The 24,833-nt window shown below is 36.6% G+C and overlaps 1 protein-coding gene across 1 annotated transcript in view; it reads left to right on the top strand.

Moving 5' to 3' along the window:
• SPAG16 (sperm associated antigen 16) overlaps positions 1-24,833 on the top strand; it is a 743,404-nt gene that overhangs the window by 415,367 nt on the left and 303,204 nt on the right. The window contains exon 13 of the mRNA XM_090288280.1: positions 24,626-24,752. Within this exon, the coding sequence (XP_090144406.1) occupies positions 24,626-24,752 (127 nt within the window). The remainder of the gene's footprint in view (positions 1-24,625; positions 24,753-24,833) is intronic.

Here is a 24,833-nt window from a genome sequence, read left to right on the forward strand (position 1 = left end):
ATATGCTAGACATCACAGCTAGATATTGACTCCCGTCACCTGGCCCTGAACCCTGACCGTATTTCTACTCAGGCATCAATACTTTCAAACCTCTCTGCCGCACCCTCTGCCTGCCTACTTCATCTTTCACTGAACCAGATCTGTATTAGGACCTCAGAGGCTCACCCACCTGCAGGAGAGGAAGAGGCTAAACTCTGGATCCAGTACTGTATTTAATGGTCCATGTTGTTTTCAGTCTTATCCTAATTTTCTGATGCATCAAGTCAACTTTAAAACAAATACGTTCAATAAGTCAAGTTAGGTGGTGACTTCTACTTCTGGATTGAGTTCTCTAAATACTCATTCATAGAGTAATATATCACATACCTGTATTTAGTTCTCCGGCTTCTGTCTGAGGCTACAATTGTAATTCTGGACAATTCTAGTTACACCCACTTGGCTGATATTTAACTTCTCAGTTAAACATATATTTGACATTGTGAAGAAGGAAAAATATTGAGCTATGCACATATTAAAAATGTATGCACATTCTTTATTAACAAACTTCTTATTCTAATAAATGATGTTAACTACAATACTCAGGCAAGGAAGACCGCTCATGTTGTAAGAGAAGAACTGTATTTATTTTGAGTAGATCATAAACAGTTTTCTAGAGTGAGAGGAACACTTTTAAGTAAATATATTTACATTGTCAAGAAGTAGCGAACTGAAATGGAGAAGGAAGGGACTGTAAACCTACAGAGTTGAGATGATTATATAAGATATAAATAGATAATTTATTTTATAAGTGCTTAAACTTTTCCAAAGTGTGTTCTAACCCATTTATGTAAACCAAAGTCATTCATACAAATACATGCTAAGAGTACTTGACAGAACAAAAACACAGAAAATCAGTAAAGATACAGAAAACTTGAACAACATCATCCATCACATTTAACTAATTGAGATTTATAGGGCATTCCACCCAACAAAGGCCAAACACATTCTTTTTGAGTATATATGGAACATCACCAAGATAGACTGTATGTTGGGCCATAAAACAAGATCAATAAATTTTAAATGACTTAAATCATACAGAGTGTTTCCTGTACAAAACTGAATTAAATTAGAAATCAATAACAAAAAGATATCTGGAATATCTCCAAATATTTTGAAGTTAAAAAATCACATTTTAAATAACTCAAAGGTCAAAGAAAAAATCACAAGGAAATTAGAAACAATCTGATCAGATAAAAGTACAGAATATTAAAATCGATGGGATAAGGTCTAACAAGTTTGAAGAATACAAGATCAGTGAACAAAAACAATCTTATTTCTTCTATACACTAAAATGTGCAATTGTAACAAAATTTAAAAAATAATTATTTACCATAGTTCCAAAAATGGAAAAACTTAGGCATGAATAAAAAGGTACAAAATCCATATGCTAAAACTACAAAATACTAAAGCAAGGAATCTGAGAAGAACTGGATACGTGAGAGACATATTGTTTATGGTTTAGAGGACTCAATATCATAAAGATGTCAATTCTCCATAAATTTTATATACAATTTTATGCAATTCTTATCAAAACCCTGGACATATTTTTTTGTAAGTGTAGACAAATAATTCAATTGCATAAAATGTGCGGTCCTATTATTGCAGTTATTGGAATAGCCAGGGCAAGGGTATCCAGTTTACATGGTAGCAGTTGCAGGAGTCCGAGTGCTGGATTCAAATTTGTGCTGGGTGCAGAGATGACTCTGGATTTTATAATGGGCTGAAACTAGTTGGACAGTGAGAATGATTCTCCAGTTGCTTTGTGAGCCTAATTCTCTGTAGGTCGGGCCCAGGAACACTGAGGACACAGTAACCTCAATTTATCTTCTCATTTCCCAAGACAGAGTTTCCTAATGTTGACTTGCCTATCTTCACCCTTTTCTCTAGGCCATCACATAGCAAAGATAAGACCTTTATCCAACCCAGTTTTCAGGAAGCAAGAGCAAATGCCAATTGCATGCATCCACATTTGCTTTATCACATAGTGTGTTATCATGTGTTTTTTTTTTCATTAAAAAAATTAACTCTAATTTCTAAAGCTCCAATTAAGTTTATTTGAACGTGCCCTTAGTAGAAATATCTATTCCACATGACCCAGCTGATTCTTCTGTCTTCATGGTTGACCACAGCCAAGAAGTGTTATACTTGGGCCACTTTGACCAAGTGAGATATGGCTTCTTGCAGAAATCATTTCTGATGGGAATAGTCAAAACGTGTATCATGCTAATAGATAAGATCGGTTAATGATATTGCTTAATATTTTGCCAGCCTTTTATAATTTTCAAACTACTCTGACATTTTTTTTTATTTTATGCTGATTATACATAAATGGAGAGATTATATGTGATTTTCCTATAGTCATATATGGCAGAATTGATTCATAATGCCAAATCCCAGCCTGTAAATACTTTTTCTACAAAACCTTTAGGAAGCAGAGTGTTATTAAACAGCCCTGTAAGCATTATATTATGTCAGTAAATTTTAAAGAATGGATTGGATTTTAGGAGAGCTATTTATTTTGTATATTTCTTCTTTTATTCCAATGGTTAAAAAGTGACTTTTTGCCTTATTTCAAACATTATTTGACATAATGTGATTTTTTTCTTTTTTAGATTTTATTTATTTATTTTTAGAGAGAGTGGCAAGGAAGGAGAAAGAGAGGGGGAGAAACATCGAGGTATGAGAGAAACATTGATTGGTTGCCTCTCACAGGCCCCTAACTGGGGACCTGGCTCACACAACCCGGGCATGTGTCCTGACTGGGAATCAAACCGGTGACCTTTTGGTTTGCAAGCTGGCAGTCAATCCATTGAGCCACAGCAGCCAGGGCCATCGTGTGATCTTTATGTTTACTAGAAAACCATCACATCTGAACTCACTTCTTTCCCCATTCACATTTCTATATCTTCTTGCTTTGTCATAAGGGCAATTAGAAATATATATGGTCCCAAATTGAAGATTATATAAAAATAATATACCTAGAAATGTGATTTATATTTACATTTGAAAATTATTATATCTGAATGTGGGTGATACATTGTCTTTAGTCAAGATACTAGAATTACACGGTGGGGGAAGATCACATTAGAAGCTATGAGGTTATTCATATTTTGCAATCTATTAATAATTTGTCTGACAATCCACTCAAAAAGATACTCTTATGGAATCTTAAAAACAGCTGTGAAATTTTGTCAGATGACCCATTTTCCTCATAATGCATTTGAATGATGGAAACAACAAAAGTAGCACCTTAATGGTGGCAGCAGCAGATGGAGAGTTTTCTCAGCTTCTTTCTTCTCTAAATGCTCTGGCTCCCACCTGTCTTTGGTTTGGCATCTTCACATTCCATTGCTTCCTCTGTCTCCACATACTTCCCCTCCTGAGCCTCCTGGGCCTCCTCGCTTATCTTATGCTACTTTGCCCACTTCTTCTCCTGGCACCCCAGCTACAGGAGGGAACTAGGATCATCATGGGCCACAAACCCAACTGCATCCCTTTCGTATTTCAGGTGAATGTAAAGATCAGTGATAATAAATACAAAGCCAGCTTTCCCGGAACCTACATGGTTGGGTTTCAAAGTCTTCTTTTTGGAGCAATGCATTGATTGGTCAAAATAAATAGCAAAGTCATGTAATCATTAAGTCAGTGGTTTCCCAGGGCAGTGGGCACTACCACTCTCAAAGGGGTGTTTTGATGATTCAGAAAGTGTGTTTTCTCGTCTCAATGACTCGTGGGAACTGCTGGAATGAAGTCGTGGAGGCCAGGCACACCTTATGTCTTGCTGAGTAGGGCAGTCCTGTGTGATGAAAACAGTTTTTGTATACTATGTGGCTTCCCAATGCCATGTATTTTCATGAATGTGAAAGAAAAATCCAGTTGATAATTCTTCTCAAATTTTATTATTGGCTAGAACTCCACTCCACCATAAAAATAAACACAAAGCATTGTTTAGTAAGTTTTAGTTATATACTGTTTATCAGGAATGCAAATAGATAGTGAATTTTTATCAGAACTTTACCAAGAGTTGTTTACTTTTGCAGAAAATTATCTGTGGCAGTAAGATGATTTGAATTTGAGTCTCCAAGACAGCACGCCTTAACAGTTTGCATTGGTGGTGTCACGGCCACAGCGATTCTGTCATACAGGTGTGAGCCTCTGGCTCCGTCACTGTGTCTCCTAGTGCTGATCCTGAACATTTATATATTGAAAAATGCATTATTTTGTTACAAATTATTTATATTTCTTTTTATAATACAGTTAGGCCAGATACTGGGTTTTCTACATTATTATCTTCTACTAATTTCATTTTAATATAGTAGACAGAGCTACATATATATTTGTTCTTCAGAGGAACCATTTGAGCTCATATAATTAAGAATTACTGTGTAAAGTAATTAAGCAGACTAGTAACAACTAATAGATGCAAAACTTGCACAAGTTATTTAGCTGAACCTAAGAAGCGCTAATTATATAAGCCTGAAAAAAAAATGTGTTGAGACCTTTTGACACACTTATATGCATTGATTGATACTTCCGTTGTGTATAAGTGATGCTATAGACAAATGATAAGACAAAGTCATGTAAAAGTTGGCCTTATAATACAGATGCGTAGTCGGCATATGAGTCATCCCCATCAACTTTCAGCCGTGCTGACCAGTCATGTAATGAAAACGGATAGCACCTGAATGAGAAAACAATTATGTGACCATCTCAGGGATGTTGGCCATACCCAAAGGATAAGCGAAGTATTTCAAGCAAAACTAACAGTGGCATAATGAGCTAAGAAGTGACAGGCACAAGCGCAAGCAGATCATGTTGGCTTGAAGCAAGCAGGGTTGGAGCTGCTTCACTGCCTCATTTAGACAGAAGAGTATGTTCAGCATGCAGCTAGGAGACAGCTCACAGAGAATGACGCCCTGCAGGTAACAGCTGCTCCTAGCATTCAAAGGACAGAGTATATGAATGGTATATTTATTTATTTTTGCAATTTGTGAGGAACCAATTGCCTGACATGAATCAGTCCTTTCAAACCCATGCTTATGAACAAGAAACCTCAAGGTCAATAGCCCAATCACGCAGCGTGGAACATATTGCCATATTTATGTGATTCAGTAGAATAGCTGAAGTCATTTTAACAGGACTATTGATAATGTGTAATTTGCATAAATATAAATAATATGCTGATTATTGTTTCTTAAGAAAAATAGACATTCAAAACTAAGCACCATAAAGCATAACTTAATGGCACTACCCTAGAGCCATATATTGTATTCAATTTTTGTTCTGGAAATCATACTCATATTGCGTACAGTTCCAGGTCCAGGCCAGAAAGCAGAAGAAATCCAACTTTATGTGGAAGAAATACTCCAGAAATATCTACTGCTTTTTAAAAAGGATATGCTTAATAGCAAAACAGTGTTTTCTTACATAAAATCTAGTTTTAGTTTTAAAAATATATTGAATCAAAGTTACAATACAGTAAACCAAAAATGCCTCTATTGAAATGCTGCTAGTTTTCTTGACATGAGTAATTGGGTATGTCATATGAGCATCTACCAAGGAATAAAATAGAGGTCATAAAATGTAAAAACATGATAGGACATACTTATAACCTCATAAAACAGACTGGTATATTAATATCTTAATCTGGTCACTTTACTATGTTTGTGTATGGGTCCTCAGTACAAAGTTCTGTCTCTGATTTGAACACATCACATATGAGAGATAAAAAGGATATGGTAGATGGGAGATACAAATGTCATTTTCTTTATGATGCTTATCTTTAGGTAGGTAACAGTCTACCAATATGACCGCAGTAATAATATATCTTTGTAATAATTTGTAGGATCCATTACTTTTCTAACAATATATTCCCATCCTAACAAATCAATTTGTGAAGCAAACACAGCAGGTGGAAGTTAAGAAAAGTTAGTGCAATATGATGTTATAAATATCAAGTCTTTTTCAAACTTGTTTTAACATATTTTTTGCAGATGGTAGTTTTTTAAAAAAATATTTATTAGTTCAGTGTTTGTGTGATTTTATGGGGAGGAGGTGAGAGTAGCCATTATGATAGCAGTAAAATGCAGTGAGCCCTAGTACATAAGTCATTGTAATAATGGTGAGGAACACACATTAGGTGACACATTTTAATGGACTGGTAAATGAATGACTAAGAAAATAGAGAACGTCAGTTTCAATATAAAAAGTAGAGGTCATCGAGTAAATAAAGTGGAGACATGAAAGCACATTCTTAAAATATTCTTTAAAATTTGCAATATCAAATTATTCCTTTCTGATCAACAGAATGGTTAACATTTTATTTACTAGTTGCAGATAAAATATGAGATCCTTTTAGAAGCTGTCTCTTATAGTCCAGCTATTATTTAGATAGTCAAAGAAAAAAATTTTCCTTAAGTTGTTTAGAACAGCGGTTCCCAACCTTTTGGCACGAAGGGTCAGTTTCTCCACGGAAGGGTAGGAGGGAGTGGGGGCGGCAAGAAGGAGGCAGAGCTCAGGGGAACTTCCCTTGTAGCCCAGTTCCTAGCAGACAGTGGCTGTCCACGGCCCAGGGGTTGGGGACCCCTGGTTTACAAAAATAAGATGCATGTAGAAAATAATTACTATTATTACTACTAAAGTATATGCTTCCATTCACTGAATCTGAAACAGATCTGACTGATTTGCCTACACATTCATGGCTGTTTTTGTTATTCAACCTCTATTTAAGGTTTTGTTCTCCACATTACAGTTACAATATAAAGGAGATAAAATGGATATACTTTGTTTAAAGATTTTGAACAAAATCATTTCCACACTCAAGAACAGATCTAAAGACAGACAATTGACTTATTCATACAATTTAAGGGTTATTACAAGGTCCCTTGTGACCCAAAATATCTGTTTTCCTACCAGCTCACTATCTTATTTGTTTCTTTTCTTATATGAAGTAACATTATTGCAATTAGAATGACTTTTCTTGGAAGAAGAATCAATAAATAGCTTTATTATGGTTTTTACATAGTATTTATTATGATATTCAGAAAGTAACTATTAAAAATATTCTCTGGTGGCATGGACCCAAGGGAAAAGGGAGGGTGAATGCCAGATTAAAGGAAGTCTTCTTATGCACCTTTTTCATTTCATTAGCATTAGGATTAATTTATTAAATTAGCTAGATGGTCACCAAAGCCTGATCTGAGAATTATGAAGTGGAAATACTTCTAAGTGTAAATATGTGTTAGAAACAGCAGTAAAAACCCTGAGGGAACTGGTGGGCTGCATGGACTACTGGCAGGGGGATTTCCATGCAGGAAGAGCTCAGGGAGGAATCCAGAAGCATAAGGTGTCATGGAAAGCACATCCTGGCTTTGGGAGGACGTGGCGGTGCCCCTGTTGTAGCACAGAAGGCTGATTTCACACCTCCTAACTCTTCTCTCTCCCTGCCACAAATAACATACATGCAATTACTTTAACTGTGTGACGAATATATATATAACCACTGAGTATGAATCTCTGCCTACAAATCAGGTGTGGAACAAATATTTTATTTCCTTATTTTCCAGAAGTCAAGATAGTTTGGACTTAAGTCTCTTTCTCATAAGTCTAGCCGGAAATTCTAACTTAGTCACTCTTAGGGTGTCCGTTCCTGAGAATTGTGCCGATGATCTAGGACTTTACTCACCACTAATGTTGAACTTATTGCTCAATGTCCCCGCTCTGTGGTTATGTCTATTACTTTGGTGTCATACGTGGCGCATTTTTGGACAAATGGTGAGCCTTGGGCCTGAGACTCCACCCCTCACATGGACCAGGTGGCCTTTCTCTCTGAGATCCAGACCCTTTTCTAGGCACTGCCATGAGTGATACAAAATCCTTTCTCACAGAATCTGACAAGCATCCATTCACCCTTCCCACTTCAAGCAACTCCTGCCCCCAACTCTTTCTCCTCCCCCGTTAAAACATTCCCAGCAGTTTCCCTTCCTTCAGAGATAACTTGTTTTAGATTAGAGTTTTACAAAAGATGAGAAATACGTTTGCCCCCACATAGTTTCAGCTGTTTGTCCACCTAGCACTTCTGAGGCAAAGCAATTACAAAGGTCTCTCCCTGCTTCAGCTGAGGGATTGAGGAAAACACCAGGAAAATCATGCAGATTGCTATTTCAACAGATTATACAATCACAGAGGAATAGCCTCACATGTTAGTATCGCCAGACAAACTGCTAATAAAGAAATTCATTCCAAAATACAATTTTAAAACAAATACTTAATGGGTAAACTATGACAAGTTTAGTCTTATGTGTGCATCATTTATGTAACTATTTTGGAAACATAGAAATTAAATCATATTTAAAACATATTTCACATACTGTACTTATTGAAATTAATAAAATTATACAAAATTAAGATGGTCCGGAAAATCTGGAATGTATGGTTTCTGTACTCAGTGTAAAGATATATTGAATAAAGACAGGTATAAAGCCATTGAGTCTGTAACTTAAAATGATAGAGAGTAAAGTAGTGAGGAAGCTCTTCTCCCCAAGCTATTACCAAGCAATTTGCCCTTTCAGTTTTTGTCTTTTTTAAAAATGTTTTTATGTATTTTATCTTCATGTTTGGTGGGCAGAAAGCTCTGGGCTCTGGAAAGAAGGAGAGCATCCTTTGGGTAAACAGGAAAGTTGAATTTATTGAGAAAAAATGTGTATCTAAATTGTGTTTACCACTTCCAGTATTTTCATTTATAGGGAGGACATTCATGAAAAATGTATCCTGATTTAGGAAGTTCAAGCTGGGTTTAATTGTATTGCATCTAGAATTTCATATAACCTCTGCCAATGATCCCCATCTTTTATTTTTGCTTTCAGGTGTTATAGAATTTATTAAAGAGTAAGAAGAGAAGGAAATAGTAAGACACACCAGGGACAGAAAAACGGGCGTTTACAGACAGTTCCATACAATTTATCTTCAGATGCAAAAATGACTCTATCTGTCGTATTACTAGAAGGCTTTTGTTTTTTAACTCAGAAGGGTGTTATATGTGTATAGCAGAAAGAGAAAGAAAATAGGGAACTAAGATTCCAAATATAAATTTTTCATTTCACCATTTTGCATCAAGTCACTGTGGGCAGATGATGGGAGCAGCCATGGGATAATTAAGTTGCCAGGAACATTATATACTAGACATGCTGTGACAAACGGAAGGTCCCCTGAAGGCTTAAAATATTTTCTAACATTCTCTTGACCAATGTTTCTCTTCTCATTTAAGCATTTGAAAATGTTCATTTTTACTCACATTTTAAACTAACAGTGGAAAAATGGGACCACCTGTTCATACCATCAAGGATGGCGACATAGGATTTATCAGTATAATACTTTTAAGAAGATTTTAGTCCTAAAACTAAGCTTGTGAATTAAGATCAGAAGGTTGTGAGTTAAGATCAGAAGAAATTAGGCCTTGGATCATTTGTGTTAATCATACAATTCTTTCTTTTTTAAGCTAGTTGAAATCCACATAAGACTTATGTACATTTATTTTTAATCAGTATATGCTGTATTTCAATGTAAAATCCAAAGGGAAGGAGGTTGGATTGAGGGTTAAATATTGGGAAGTAATGGTCTCCTTCTGGAGCGGATAACTCTAGGCAGGGCTGGTGGATGGGAGAGGGTACAGGACAAAGGTAATCAAACTGATTTCGCCTGGTGATGGGTGAAATGAAGGAAACAAACAGGATAACGTGACAATGAGTGTTATGGTTCCATTCAGTTTTCTACCTTTTTATGGTCAGAAGGCATCACACCAAGTTTTGAATGAAAACTCTGGGCTGAGGGTAACCCAGATTGAATTTTTTCCCCCCAACCATCCAGTCCCTGAATATCTAAGGATTTCCTCCCTCATTTTATCCCTGCTTCCTCCCCTCTCTGCTATGCTTGCTGGGCTCCCTACACATCTAGCGCCCAGCTGCTATCACTAGAGATCTTGCCTCTTGTCATTGACCTTTTCCCCAATCCTGATATATGGTTTCTGACTAGAACTCTCTTTCAAGGGGCTCACGTGGAAAGGAAAAGGGGTATACGATTCAAATGTATCAATTTGGCTATTTTTCAGCACTTTATATTAAAATAGTTTGTAAAAGAAAATTAAATAGAATATTTCAAAGTGTTCTTTTGGATTTGAAGTACTTAATGTTACCTCTATTGATCAATTTACAGTTCACACTGAAGTTAATTACAATTCTCTTTGAAGCTAATTTAGTTCCTATTTTGTTTAAAGCTTTTTGGTGAAAGATGTTTCAAAACAACTCTGTTGATTTGTCTTGTATGTAAAAAATAAGACATTAAATGTTCGGTAGATAGTTTTAAATCACAGAATTTTTAGAATCAAAAGTATTTTAAAAACTCATCTAACCACATGACATAAAAAGCAGCAGCATATGACTGAAGCATATGAGCATTCACTCTTTCTTACTCAGCTATGAGGTTCAGGCATATGAAAGACTGGCTTTCACGGTTCCACATCATAAGACACAGGTTCTAAAGCATAAGTAACCATTTTATTTAGTCTATTAACTTCAGACACCCAGACCATGAGTCAACTCAGTAATGTGACATTTCACTTCTAGCTCTTTCTGTCCTTTATAATAATGTTTAGGGAAAATAAATTTCAGATTTGTTTAGTAGGTACAAAATAACCCTGAAGGTATAAATGGGAGGTAATGAACCTATGGTCTGAAAGTAAAGGATGAGTTAGGAAATTACTACAGAAATAGTTTGGTATTGCGTTCTTAAGAACCGAGGCACTTACATTTATTCTCACCGTATCAGATATGCTGGAATAAAATGTTACGGGAAAAAATAAAGAAAATAAAAGATGCAAAAGAAATGTTTCTCAATACATGCAAAGTATAATCAGATGATAAATGGTGTTTTTAAATAAATCTTTAATTAATTTAACCAAAGATGTAAAAGACCTGTACTTGGAAAATTACAAAACACCGAAGAAAGAAATTGAAGAAAATACAAATAAGTGGAAGCACATGCTATGTTCATATATAGGCAGAACTAACATTATTAAAATGTCCATACCACCCAAAGTAGTGTATAGATTCATTGCAATTACTATTAAGATACCAATTATGTATTTCACACAGCTAGTACAAATATTCCAAAAATTTATATGGAACCACAAAAGACCCCAAATAGCAACAGCAAAGCAAAGTTGGAGGAATTGAACTACCTGGTATCAAACTATATTAGAAGGCCCAGTAATCAAAACAGCATTGTACTGGCATAAAAGTAGACAATGGAACAGAGAGCTCAGAAATAAACCCATAGCCCTATAGACAATTAATATTTGACAAAGTTGGCAAAAACACACAATGGAGTAAATACAACAGTGGTTCTCAACCTTCCGAATGCCGCGACCCTTTAATACAGTTCCTCATGTTGTGGTGACCCCCAACCATAACTAAAGCATAGTGATTAATCACAAAAACAATACCTAATTATATATGTGTTTTCCGATGGTCTTAGGTGATCCCTGTGAAAGGGTTGTTTGACTCCCAAAAGGGTCGTGACCCATAGGTTGAGAACTACTGAAAATAGTCTATTTAATAAATGGTATTGGGATTATTGGACAGATACATACAAAAAATGAGACCAGACCATCTTCTTATTCCACGCACAAGAATAGCTCAAACTGGATTAAAGACTTAAATGTTGCCATGATTAGTGTGACTCAGTTGGTTAGGTGTCATCCCACAAAGCAAATGGTTGTGGATTCAATACCTAGTCAAGTCACATGCCTGGCTTATGGGTTCAGTCCTCAGTTGGCATGCATACAAAAGGCAAATGATCAATGTTTCTCTCTCACATCGATGTCTCTCCCTCCCTTCCCCTTTATCTAAAAATAAATAAATTATATATATATATATATATATATATATATATATATATATACACACACACACACACACATAAAGACTTAAATGCTAGTCTTGAAACCATAAAAACCCTAGAAGAAACATAGGCAATAAAATCTTGGACATTTTTCCTATCGGTATTTTTTCTGATATGTCTCCTCAGGCAAGGGAAACAAAAGAAAAAATAAAAAAGTGGGACTACATCAAAATAAAATTTTTTGCACAGCCAAAGGAAACTATCAACAAAATGAAAAGACAATCTACTGAATGGGAGAACATATTTGCCAATCATGCATCTGATAATGGGTTAATATCAAAAAGTTATGAAGAACTTATATCTCAACACCAGAAACACAAATAATTCCAATTAAAAATGGGCTAAGGACATGAATAGAGGTCATACTGATGGCCAATAGATGAAGGAAAAGATGCTCATTGTCCCTCGTCATCAAATAAATGCAAATTGAAACCACAATGAGCTATTACTTCACATCTGTGAGTATGGCTATTGTCAATAAATCAACCAATAATAAGTGCTGGTGAGGATATGTGGAAAGGGGAACCCTCATGCATTTTTAGTGGGAATGCAGATTGGTTCAGCCACTGTGGAAAGCAGTATGGAGTTTCCTCAGAAAATTAAAAACGGAACTGCCTTATGACCCAGTAATGCCACTTCTGGGAATTTATCTGAAGAAACTCAAAACACTAATTCAAAAGAATATATACACCCCTCTGTTCACTTCAGCATTACTCACAATAGTTGAGACTTGGAAGCAGCCCAAGTGTCCATCATTAGATGAGTGGATAAAAAAAGCTGTGGTACATTTACACAATGGAATACTAAGTGGTCATAAAAAAAAAAAACGAAGCAGGAAACATTACCCTTTGTAATGGCATGGATGGACTTGGAGAGCATTATGCTAAGTGAAATGAGCCAGTCAGAGAAAGACTAGTACCACATGATTTCCCTCATATGTGTAATCTAATGAATAAAATGAACTTACGAAATAGAGATAGACTCATAGGCCAAGAGCAGACTGACAGCTCTCAGGGGTAGGAGGTGGGAGCTGGAGAGATTGAGCAAAAAAGAGTAAAAGAGAGAACTCATGGACCCTGCCATCAGTGTGGTAATTGCTGGGGGTAAAATGGCGATGGAAGGAGTCTTGACTTGGGGTGATGAAACACACAACACAGTGCACAGATGATGTGTTGTAGAACTATGCAACTGAAAACTGTATAATTTTGTTAACCGTTGTCACTCCAATAAATATAATAAAAAGGGGGGGAAAAGCAAATCTTTAATTAAAATAAATTTGAAACATAAATTCTGTCTAAACTAAAGATATTAGGATTGGGCAGCAGTATACATGAAAACCCACTCTCAGAAAAGTTCAACTCTGATGTGCAGCATTTGTTAGTTTCTATGGTCTAAATATTCCCACCATGGTGAATTTCACACTGCCCAGGTAAACTTACTAAATGTGGAATTGGGATGAGGTGTGTACCACTGTCCTGTAAAGCAGTACAAATTGACTACAGGGTACCACTATGTCAGACCAGGCAACAGTCATTTTACCTAAATCTAAAAATGTTTCTGATCCATAAATGTTGATCGTCTGGCTTGTGGAAGGATAAGCTAACAGAAATTAATTTTCTAGATAATGCACATTTCACCACAAGCACTGAAGTATTTCAAAGAGTAACCATTTCCTAAAGAAAAATTCTATGAAATGTACATTAGATTTTTCTGCCTGTAGAGCATAATTTCATCAGTGGCTGCAGACCCAAGGTCCTCAGTTGACATTGTATTGGGCTGTGCAATGACAAAGACAGTGCAGATAGGGGTTAAAAGCACATGATCTTAAGCCAACTGTTTGGGGAAAAAAGGTGCCTCCATCACTAACCACCTATGTAATACTGAGCCAGTTACCTGGTTTCTGCATATTTTAGTTTTATAATCTGTAAACTGGAAAACTTATCAGTACAATTGGTTCTTGTTATTTAAGGTAGTTATGTTTTATAAAGTTATCACAGACAATGAATTGGTGCATTTGAAACCATTGCTCCTGAGGGAAGCACAGGGTTAGTTTCCTGCAAGCTGGTTCATCAGTCAGTCAATATACAAACTTGTTTTATGAGTGTTTCTGTTTAAAAACACCTTATTTAAAATATTATATATGGTTGACTCTTTAACCTTGAACTCATAGCCAAGAGCACTATATAGCTCACACATGAACAAAGCTTATCTAACACAAATTTTCTTCCTAAGTCACATCATGGCCTCCTTTCTTTTAGGAACTCTAGATAATACTACACTTGAAGGCCATTTTAAACAGCAAAATCACCAAACTACCACACAAAGCACAAAAATGTGAAAATGGTGGCACTAAATAGACTGCAAAAGACCTGGTTTACAGTATGAGACTTGATATAAGAAGGTGGGGCTTCACCTAGTTTGAACTCCTCAGGGAGTCTGTGCATCACATGACTAATTTTTTTGCCATTCTATGCATGCCCACATCTGGGAATGCCTGCAAAAGCATCCATTTGGAGGTTGAAAATGACTGTTAGCAAGTAGGCAATTCACAAATCCGGAATCTGCCAGTAAGGGCCAACTGTTCTTTAGGGTGTTAATATATGTAAATTACAACAGTAAGCGCCCAATACATGAGAGTTTAAACTACAATGTTAAAGGTAGGAACTGGTATAGTATAGAGTTATTTTCTTCTGACTTTACTAATTGGCCCCCGTTACCATTCCAATATTTGGTCTTTTTATTTTACTTTATCCATTTCTCAGTTTACTGACATTTAGAGCTAAGCTTACACTTTTCCTCACTGTTATCAGTGTGCTCTGCTGCAGCCTTTTAACTTCTCCGTGCATCCACACCCTTTGCAAAAACAATTTAGTTGACTATTTAGCAAGTCTGAGTGAGGACTTAGTACTCTGAGTCTTCAGTTCTATTACAGGTACTTTATTTATCCACCTTTTGCTTTTATTCCCAACCTGCTGGCTGCATTCCAGGTGTTTGAGGTTATCAGAAACGTCCCTCTTAAATATGTGAAGTTTTAGTACCATTTCAAAGTAATGCTCAGACTGTATGTTTATTGGCAAAGGTTTTGGACAAAAACTTTCTTTGTCCAAGAGCTGTAACTATTCATGATCTTTTCTAGGTGAGACACGCAGAACACATCATAGATTTCACTGGGGAACACACTTTTCATTGAGTTAGATCTGACACTTGTTTTTGACTAACTTTTGGCATCTGAATCCAAAAATGACCCCAGTTTTTCTCTTTCACAACTTTTTAAGGTACAGGATATCCTCCCTTTGTCCCCAAAATCATACAAAATGTACATACAAAGGAAAATAAAGAAAAAATTACCTGAATATACTGTTTATTTAGAGTTATTTTATTCATATAAAGGCTATATATTGTTACTGTAAGTCAAACTGGGTACAAGTAGTCGTCGTCGGCAGCCGTCCGTCTCGAGAGACAATGGTGTAGCTTCTTCAGAGTCTATCTGCACCGCCGAGAATGGCTGTGCAGTCCAACTCGGGAGTGACACAGTATCTGTCTCCTCCCGTGTTGAATTGACATCTTGCGATGACGCTGGAGTGTCCTCTCCAGTGAAGCTGAAGCTACAGAGCCTGGGCAGGGTGATATGGAGGGTCTGCTGTTGCCCATGCAGCAGACCCTCCCTCTCTTCACAGCTGAAGGGTCCAAGGGAAAGACGAAGTCAATACAGCTTGTCTTCAGGTGCGCCGCAGGAGTTGCCGGTGTTGACTACAACGTCAAACCGCCTTAGGGACTCCGGCTCCGGATTTTCTGTCGGGGTTTACTCCCTTAGCCCTTCCCCTGAAGAGGTATGCCGCAAGGCAGCGGAGGTTTTTTGGAGTCAGAGTTTTCCTTCTCTGATGTGCTCTGACTGGAAGATCGAACCAGCGACACTTAGCTCGCAGGCCGACGCTCAATCCACTGAGCCAAACCAGCCAGGGCAATAATAATAATAATATTATTATTATTATATAATACTAGCTAATAATAATGATAGCTAATATTTTGGTGGTATATATGGGAAAGTGAGGATGTTAAAGTAATTAACTTCCCTAAAACAAGTAGTAAAGTTCTGCTATCAAACATATATATTAAGGTATTTTATCTTTTCAATTGATAGGCTAGGAAATGCCCAAATGAGATACTTGAAACAGGCTCCTTCATTGGCAGAGCTTTAACAAATTGCTTCATGAGACCCAGTTTTATGGGCAGAGGTGGGAATATAATGTTCTTCCTGTCAACAAGTGGCTCATGTAGAATGTTTGGATCAACAGGTTTGAGGTCAGATCTTGGGGGCCAATTTGACTCCACCCAATGCTTCTCACAAGCTCTGCTGTCCCACATGAACAGAAAACAGGGATACTTGTCATATCCGTGTTGCTGACCAAGAAGGAAGCAGACCATTTTAAGGTCAACACAGATGATCCAATTGTGCTCGTGATATTGCAACAGATTAATGACTCTCTTTACGTCTTCATATTCTTCAGGAATACAAACTGAATGGCCAACTGGGACAGCACCCAATAAACTGCCATTGTGGAGGAGGACACACTTCAAACTCTGCTTTGAGCTATCAATGAACAGTCACCATTCAGTTGCATTATAGATTGGAATTCTCAATTCCTCCACTAAACCATGTATGTTATGGCAATACACAAAGCCACCATCACTTTGAAAGTACTGCAGAAATGCACTTTCTCTTGATCAAAAGTAGGATGCTTTCACTCCTTTCTCAAGCAGTTTTGCTCATGCAGTCTTGATGCTAGGAGTTCTGAAGCCTTTTTGGATAGTCCTAAATCTTGTGCCAAATCATTCAACTCATGCTGATCAAATCCCTGATGAAGTGAGTCATCTTCAGTTTCAAAATCTTCATCATTGCTGTCACTGAGTTCTTCATCATACTCCTGTTCTTTGAAAGCGAGTAGTTCAATGAAAACTGGCACTTGGATTTCACCTGAAGCATATAGTTGATGGTAGGCTAGAATACTCCATTTTACATTTATTTTTCTTGTTATAGCCTGACATTTTCACTCTACAAAAGTAACAGTCACTTGAATGATCTCTGGGCTTTCACCAAACCATAGGGATACCAAATGGCAATTTATCACGTGTTCCCTTCATCCACATCCGTAAACTCTCAACACACTGCTTGCACACCTTGTGAGGGGCTTAAGACTTATCTTGATCACCAAGTTTTATTTTAAAATATGCAAAATAGGTTTGCCTGACAAATGCTCTGATGTTTGTCTTTTGACTGGGAATGGTGAAACTGCCACAGATATAACGAAATGAATCAGGGTTGTTTGGGCACTTACAATGAGAAATAGCAGAAGCAGACATGATCTGAAGGAAAGGAAATAAGTACATATGTAAATAAAAAATAAATTCTGCTAACTTCTTGTATACAGACAAGAACTCGGACTACACTTCGGAATATGATTCTCTATATAGAGTGGCACACAACTCTCACCAGATTGTCTCATGTGTAACTGAATAGCCTAGACAAGTATGAACTTGTCACTGGTCTCCAAGGTCATGCCCCATCCCTCCCCACTCAAAGGAGGTTTGCTCTCAGCCAATAGGAGAGCATTAGTGCTTCCCTTGATCCAGGCTCATCCAGCCTAGAGTGGTTGCATTAAGATAAGCTGTAGAGAAAAACTTGACGTGTTAGAAGAAAAATAACTGCAGTTTTGAAATCAGTATGCCTATTTAAATCTAAAACAGCTGAAAAATCAAACTCAACAGGAACTATGTTAAAAATTGTTCCCCTGTGTTACTATTTCATGATGGATTATAGTGATCTTTAAGGTAGAGCTTGTGGCCCACTCTCTGGTAGATTGTATTTAATTATCACTTCTTCCAATAGCTGTTAAACTGAATTCCATGTCACAAAAAAAGAAACTATTGCATGATGAAGGATTTTATATTTTTGTGATAGTATAAAACAAACAAAAGGCTCTCATTATTTACCTTTTCTTAACTTCTGAAGTCAAAATTTGGATGTCACTGAGGACTTTGCCTTCCTGGGGTGAAAATTTTGGTGGGTTTTAAAACTAGCATTTACATAAACTTAAAAAAATAAACCAGGGGATGGGAGGAATTCCTCACTGAACTTGGATGCTATGAATTATACTGTAAGGTTTTAAATAAGTTTCACTTATGTTTATTTTAGATTCTTAGATTTAGATATTTCATTAAGAATTTTTATTTCAGATAAACCCCATAATAAATGTTCTCATTTTATGTTGGCTCAATTATATAAATGCTTTTTAAAATCCAGGTTTTACTAAGGGTTAATAAAAATAAATTCCAATTCACTTAAAAAAAAAAAAAGGATAGATATTTTGAGCTCTTTTCTTCATATTTACTTAAAAATATATTGCTGCTGCCTTTTTATAAATGACCCATAATTCCATTAACCATTTTGTTGATCTCTAATTCATAATAGCTTGAAGTTAAAGGTACAATTTCAATATTAATATTGTTAAAACAATCACACCAAAAAATAAAATAAAACCTCTAAAATTGAACACCTCACAAAGGAAAACTGTGTTAAAATAGTGTCCTCTTATGAGTATATATATATAAACATATATATATATATATATATAATACATTTTAAATGAAAATGTAACTGCTCTAGATGAATAGATAGCTTTTTGCTTTAGCTTTGTTTTACAATGACTTGGAAGTTCAGAAAACTATCCATCATTCAGTTACTACACTAGTAAATTAAATCAAGGGGGCAGAAAAGAGAATAGAGGAGACAAAAAGAAATAAAGGAAAAGCAGGAGATGAGTTAAGAATGAGCTATTGCTTGTGAACTACCTCCTGCCTACAAAAAGTGATAGGAAAACAGCGGACAGGACAACAGAGAGAAAATTGCATCAGGCTTCAGTGTTTATGTTTTTGATGGAAACATACAAATCATTTCCATTCCTTACCATGCTGTCATGCTCCATCATTTTGGTCCATTTTCACCTTGCAAAGGAAGTCTGAATGGGACTTCCTTCTCTGGCAGCAATTAATCTCTGCTCCTGTAGCTCGTCTTCATGGAATGCCCCTCACCTTAAGCCAGTGACTCCTGAACAGATTTCTTTCCCTTCGAGCAGTCTGTCTTCTCTTAAGAGATACAAAGAAGACCCATCTTTTCCTTTGCCTTTGGGAAGCTATGTGAACTTTATTATAGCATTCAGAGATTGCTCCCACTAACAACCATAAATGAATATAGAGCCCCAAATAATTGAATTGGGTTCTAATGACAACAAAGCCTGAATGTAAATTGTTAATGTGCACCATATTTTTCCCAATAGTGCATATAATAGATAAGGAGACATATAGATCATGCATTTTCTGTGTATTCATATTTCTTAGATCTTTATTGCAATGAAACTAAAATACTCATAATACTGATACATTTGCGTTAAAAATACTACCAAGCTTTGCAAATAGGAAAATGCTTTTAGTTTAATAGCTAATTCTATATGTAAAATAATTAAGAGCATAATTCTATATATGTTGAAATGCTTCGATTAAAAATAATAAAAATCTCATTTAATTTTATTCTATTTAATAGCTACAGCCTTTAACTACGGTACCACAAATCAACTACTTACAAAGTGTATTGCTTAATTTTGTCACAGGTGAACACTTTATTTCGGTAATGGCTCATAGATGGTTAGAAGTATGAACCATACTTTAATATTTTTCTGATACTATTCACAGATATATTTCCTTTTTATTGCAATTATCTGTGTTACTTTTACATTTTCTTGCTTGTTTTTGTTAAATTTTTGTAAATTTTTATGGTTTTTTTTTATTTCCTTTTAATTAAACACAAAATCCCTCCCATCAGCTATGTATTTTGTGCCTTTGGAGAGCAGAAGACATATGTTAACATAACAGCTATTCCAAATAGTAACAATTCTCTGTTCATCTGTGAAGATGTATGTAACTTCACCTGTATATGTATGGAAAACATACTTGACAAGAGAATAGAATCACTATAAATACTCAGTTATTCACAGAAATATATATATAGGTCACATTTTCAACATCTCTACCTGTGCAGTGTCACCAATGAATGGGGTCCATTTGCTGTGTGTGTCAAAGCCCAACAATATGTGAACAGGAGTCTTTAGCAAAGGAAGTAGAGGTTTATTAGTTGAGGAAATGGCATCATACCCAGAGTCAAAAATGAGCTAGTTCTCAAAGACCTGGCTCCCCAATAGCTTCTAGGAGATAGGTTATATAGGGGGAAAATTATTAATCATGGTGACTAAGGGAGTTAGGCTCTGGTCAAGGTTGTGGTCTCTTCTGACTGATCAACACTAGGCTAGGTCGCAGCTGATCAGTTCAATCTGTTCCTGATGTCAGCCACGGTGTGGCTTTGTCTGGTTTCACAAGGATGTGGTCGCTGGGGTGGTTCTGGAGCTGAAACACAACTGAAGCCTAGATGCGATCTCTAGTTTTACTAAAACTCTGTCTCTGTGGTCAACAGACCCAAGGCTTTGTTCCTCAGAATACTTGACGCTAACCAGAATCTCATTCTCCTGAAGGCTTAGTAACGAAGGAAGTGGGTGTGCAAGGGAGATGGAGGCAGATGAGTCAAGGTACGAGACGAGACCATTTTGGATCAAAAGGAAAGACAGGAGAAAAGGTCATATTAAAGAAATGAAGTTTCAGAGCGGTTACAATAGTAGTTATTTAAAAATTACATGCTGGGTGTTGTTAATAGCAAATTATAGGGAGTCTTACTATAGTCTTACTATAAAAGGTAGTGAATTCTGTTTTAGCAATCAGTTTAATTTTAGGCAAATTATTTTTGCCCTTTAGGCTTGACTTTATTCTTTGGTATGACAAGTCTACTTTGGTTTTGAACTTAATTCATGAAGTTGACCCTTCTATGTCGGAACCTTTCTGCAATCTCAACTGAAAGTCTGAGGTGCTCAGTAAGTTCCCTCTTTTTGGGTTGGTTTTAAAGCCCAATGTCTTCCAGCAGCGTCTGGTCTCTGGTATCACTGTTTGAGTTCTCAACCACAAAGCAGGAACTCTTTTCTAGGCCTTCTGGAAGCTTACTCTGTGGAAATGCCATCTAGACCATAACCAACAATTCATAATAAATACCCACACAAACCACTGCCAGTTCCAGTGTAGCTCTCTCTTCTCGGGTACCCTGCACTGTAAATTCAGACATGTTAGCAACCTAGACTATTCTCACCGCCCCTTGGCTCAGTGAGTTTTAAGTTCTACTGGGCTTCTACCACTGTAGTTGGTAGCAGGGTAATACTTCCAAGCAGAAAGACACAGGGGTTAAAAAGCTAATGTTGAGTTTTTTCCTTCATTCAGGGATTTCCAACTGTCCTGTGGTTAGTTCAATGCCAGCAACAGTTGCCTAATACAATTTGTGTAACTTTATGGTTTTTAATTCTGAAAAGTATAGTACTAGTTACTGTATTATGGTTAAAACCCTGGCTGGTTTGGCTCAGTGGATTGAGCGTCGGCCTCCGAGCTAAGTGTCGCTGGTTCGATCTTCCAGTCAGGGCACATCAGAGAAGGAAAACTCTGACTCCAAAAAACCTCCGCTGCCTTGCGGCATACCTCTTCAGGGGAAAGGCTAAGGGAGTAAACCCCGACAGAAAATCCGGAGCCGGAGTCCCTAAGGCGGTTTGACGTTGTAGTCAACACCGGCAACTCCTGCGGCGCACCTGAAGCCAAGCTGTATTGACTCCGTCTTTCCCTTGGATCCTTCAGCTGCGAAGAGAGGGGGGGTCTGCTGCATGGGCAACAGCAGACCCTCCATATCACCCTGCCCAGGCTCTGTAGCTTCAGCTTCACTGGAGAGGACACTCCAGCGTCATCGCAAGATGTCGATTCAACACGGGAGGAGACAGATACCGTGTCACTCCCGAGTCGGACTGCACAACCATTCTCGGCGGTGCAGATAGACTCTTAAGAAGCTACACCATCGTCTCTCGAGACGGACGGCTGCCAACGACGACGACGGACGACGACGGATTATGGTTAAAAATATAAATCTTAGCAAAACATTTTTTTAAATTTTTTAATTTAATCCTTACTGTATTTTTTCCATTACCTTTTAGTTCCCTTATACCCGCTTCCCCCAGCAATCACCACACTCTTGTCCACGTCCATTGGTCCTTTCTCCTTTTCGCTCAGTCCCTCCACTCCCTAACCATCCTCCCCACCCCCACTAGCTATCATCTGTTCTCCATCTATGAGTCTGAGTCTGTTTTGCTTGCTAGTTCAGTTTGTTCATTAGATTCCACATATGAGTGAGATTATATGGTATTTGTCTTTCTCTGACTGGCTTATCTCACTTAGCATAATGTTCTCCAAGTCCATTGATATTGTTGCAAAGGGTAAAATTTTCTTCTTTTTAATGGCCAATTAGAATTCCAATGTGTAATGTCCCATCATCGTCTTATCCACTCATCTACTGATGAACAATTGGGCTGCTTCCATAGCTTGGTGATTGTAAATAATGCCACAATGAACATAAAGGTGCTTATGTTCCTTCAAATTTGTGTTTTTGGTTCCTTTGGTTATATTCCCAGAAGTGGGATCGCTTAGTCAAAAGGCAGATACATTTTTTAATTGGCTGCACCAGTCTGCATTCCACCAACAGTGCAAAAGGGTTCCCCTTTCTCCACATCCTTGCCAGAACTTGATGTTTGTTCAGTTATTGATGACAGCTACTCAGACAGGTGTGAGATGGTATCTTGTTATTGTTTTAATTTGCATTGCTCTGATGATTAATGACAATGAGCATCTTTTTATATGTCTGTCGGCCATCTGCATGTCCTCTTTGGAACAGTGTCTATTCAGTTCCTTTGCCCATTTTTTAATTAGGTTTTTTGTTCTTTTGGTGTTAAGTTTTGTAAGTACTTTATAAATTTTGGATATTAACCCCTTATCAGATATATCAGTGAATATGTTCACCCATTTGTTGATGATTTCCTTTGCTGTGCAAAAACTTTTTGTTTGATGTAATCCCATTTGTTTATTTATTTTTTGTTTGTTTCTCTTGCCTGGGGAGGTATATCTGATAAAAAATTGTTGTGAGCAATGTCTGAGATTTTGCTGCCTGTGTTTTCGTCTAGGATTTTAATGGTTTCACGTCTAACATTTATTTTTATTGTTAGATAAAGGAGATAAAGAAGACTTCTGTAGGAGAGGCAAGTGGGGGGTGGTAAGGGGGCCAGGAGCATCAACAACTGATAGAGAGCCAGAGACTGAGGAATTCTGCAACTGCTATATCTATACTTCAAAGTACACAAATGGAGGAGAGGAACTTCAGGGAACAAGTCAGTAACACACATGGTGATATGTCTTTGTGGAAGACAATAAGTATGTTTAGAAATTAATGATAACCTAACTTCAATTTCCCTTCTTCTGCCATTCATCTTTAGCAGATAACTGGCCCCATTTAAAAATAAGTCATAATAAAAAGGAACCAGAATTATGAAAATTGCAAAAATTGAAGAATAAATAAATAAATATAAACCAAGTTCCGAAGGACATACATTTTATAAGAAATGATTTTATTAAACTTATCAATAATTCAAACAAAAACTACTCTACTGATCAGAGCTTAACTGACTGGTTACCATATTAAAAATGTGCTTATACTGACTCATCTATTCACAGCATTATTAATTACCTTACTCCTACTCTTTCTCTATTTTTGTAATAGATTTATAAATAAAGTTAATTAAAAACAATCAAACATTACAAATGAAGAGTGATACTGCTGTATGTGTATACCCTGTTTTATTAAGAAACAGCCCTTTCATAAAATGGAAAAAAAGGCAAAACTGCAATTTTCTTTTCAGTTATTTCTAATTGTTTACATCAGTCATTCTCAAACTGTAGCCTAAATCAGAATCACCCGAGAATTTATTGAAACACAGGTTCCTGGGCCTCAACCCCAGAGGATGAGTCTTGAGAATTTGCATTTTAATATGTTCCTGAGTGATGCTGAGGCTGCTGGTCTGGGTAAAACCTTTTGAAAACCATTGGTTTAGATTCTCATCCCTAAAGGCAAATTATAATCACCAAGAGGAGATGTTAATTCACACTAATACTCAGGCTCCATTTTAGACCAATTGAAATAAAATGTTTGGGGCTTGAGGCTAAGTGTCTCAGGTGATTCTAATATATAGCCAAAGCTGAGAGGGGGAAAAAAAGAAACAGGATGACTTAAGGAAGTTTATCTGGTCTTAATACAGTAGTGGAATGTTTTCTTTTCTCAGTATATTCCTTTATTAAATGGGAACAATTTTTATGTAGTCATTCACTATAAGGAATGAATGAGATAGTATAAAGATGGCTTTATCAAGTGCCTTTATGAATTAAAGGTGATTTAAATTTAGTCAATTTCATGCTACTGATTTTATACTGTTCTTAAAATATAGGGTAGTTTTAGAATTTTTTGCAAATGTTGTTCTTGTACATTTTGCCATTTATAAAACTACTTTATACCTTAGACACTTAAGTTATCTTTATTAGCATTGCTCTATACAGTTAGCATAAGAAACACTTAGGTGCTAACTCCTAAGACTTTTACTCGTAATTTTTCTCTCTACAGTGAAAGATGCAGATGCACTTTGTATGGACATACAGATTCCGTGAACAGCATTGAGTTCTTCCTTTGCTCCAACATTCTTCTCACGGGTTCTGCAGATAAGACCCTGTCTATATGGGATGCAAGAACGGTAAGCAAATTCATAAGTTTTTCCAAATTTTAATACATTTAGTCACTTTTAGTCTCTCTTCAGGTAATAGCTATAACTTAT

Source organism: Furipterus horrens, unplaced genomic scaffold (assembly GCF_987537825.1).
Source record: "Furipterus horrens unplaced genomic scaffold, mFurHor1.1.pri manual_scaffold_1, whole genome shotgun sequence".
Taxonomy (NCBI): Eukaryota; Metazoa; Chordata; class Mammalia; order Chiroptera; family Furipteridae; genus Furipterus; species Furipterus horrens.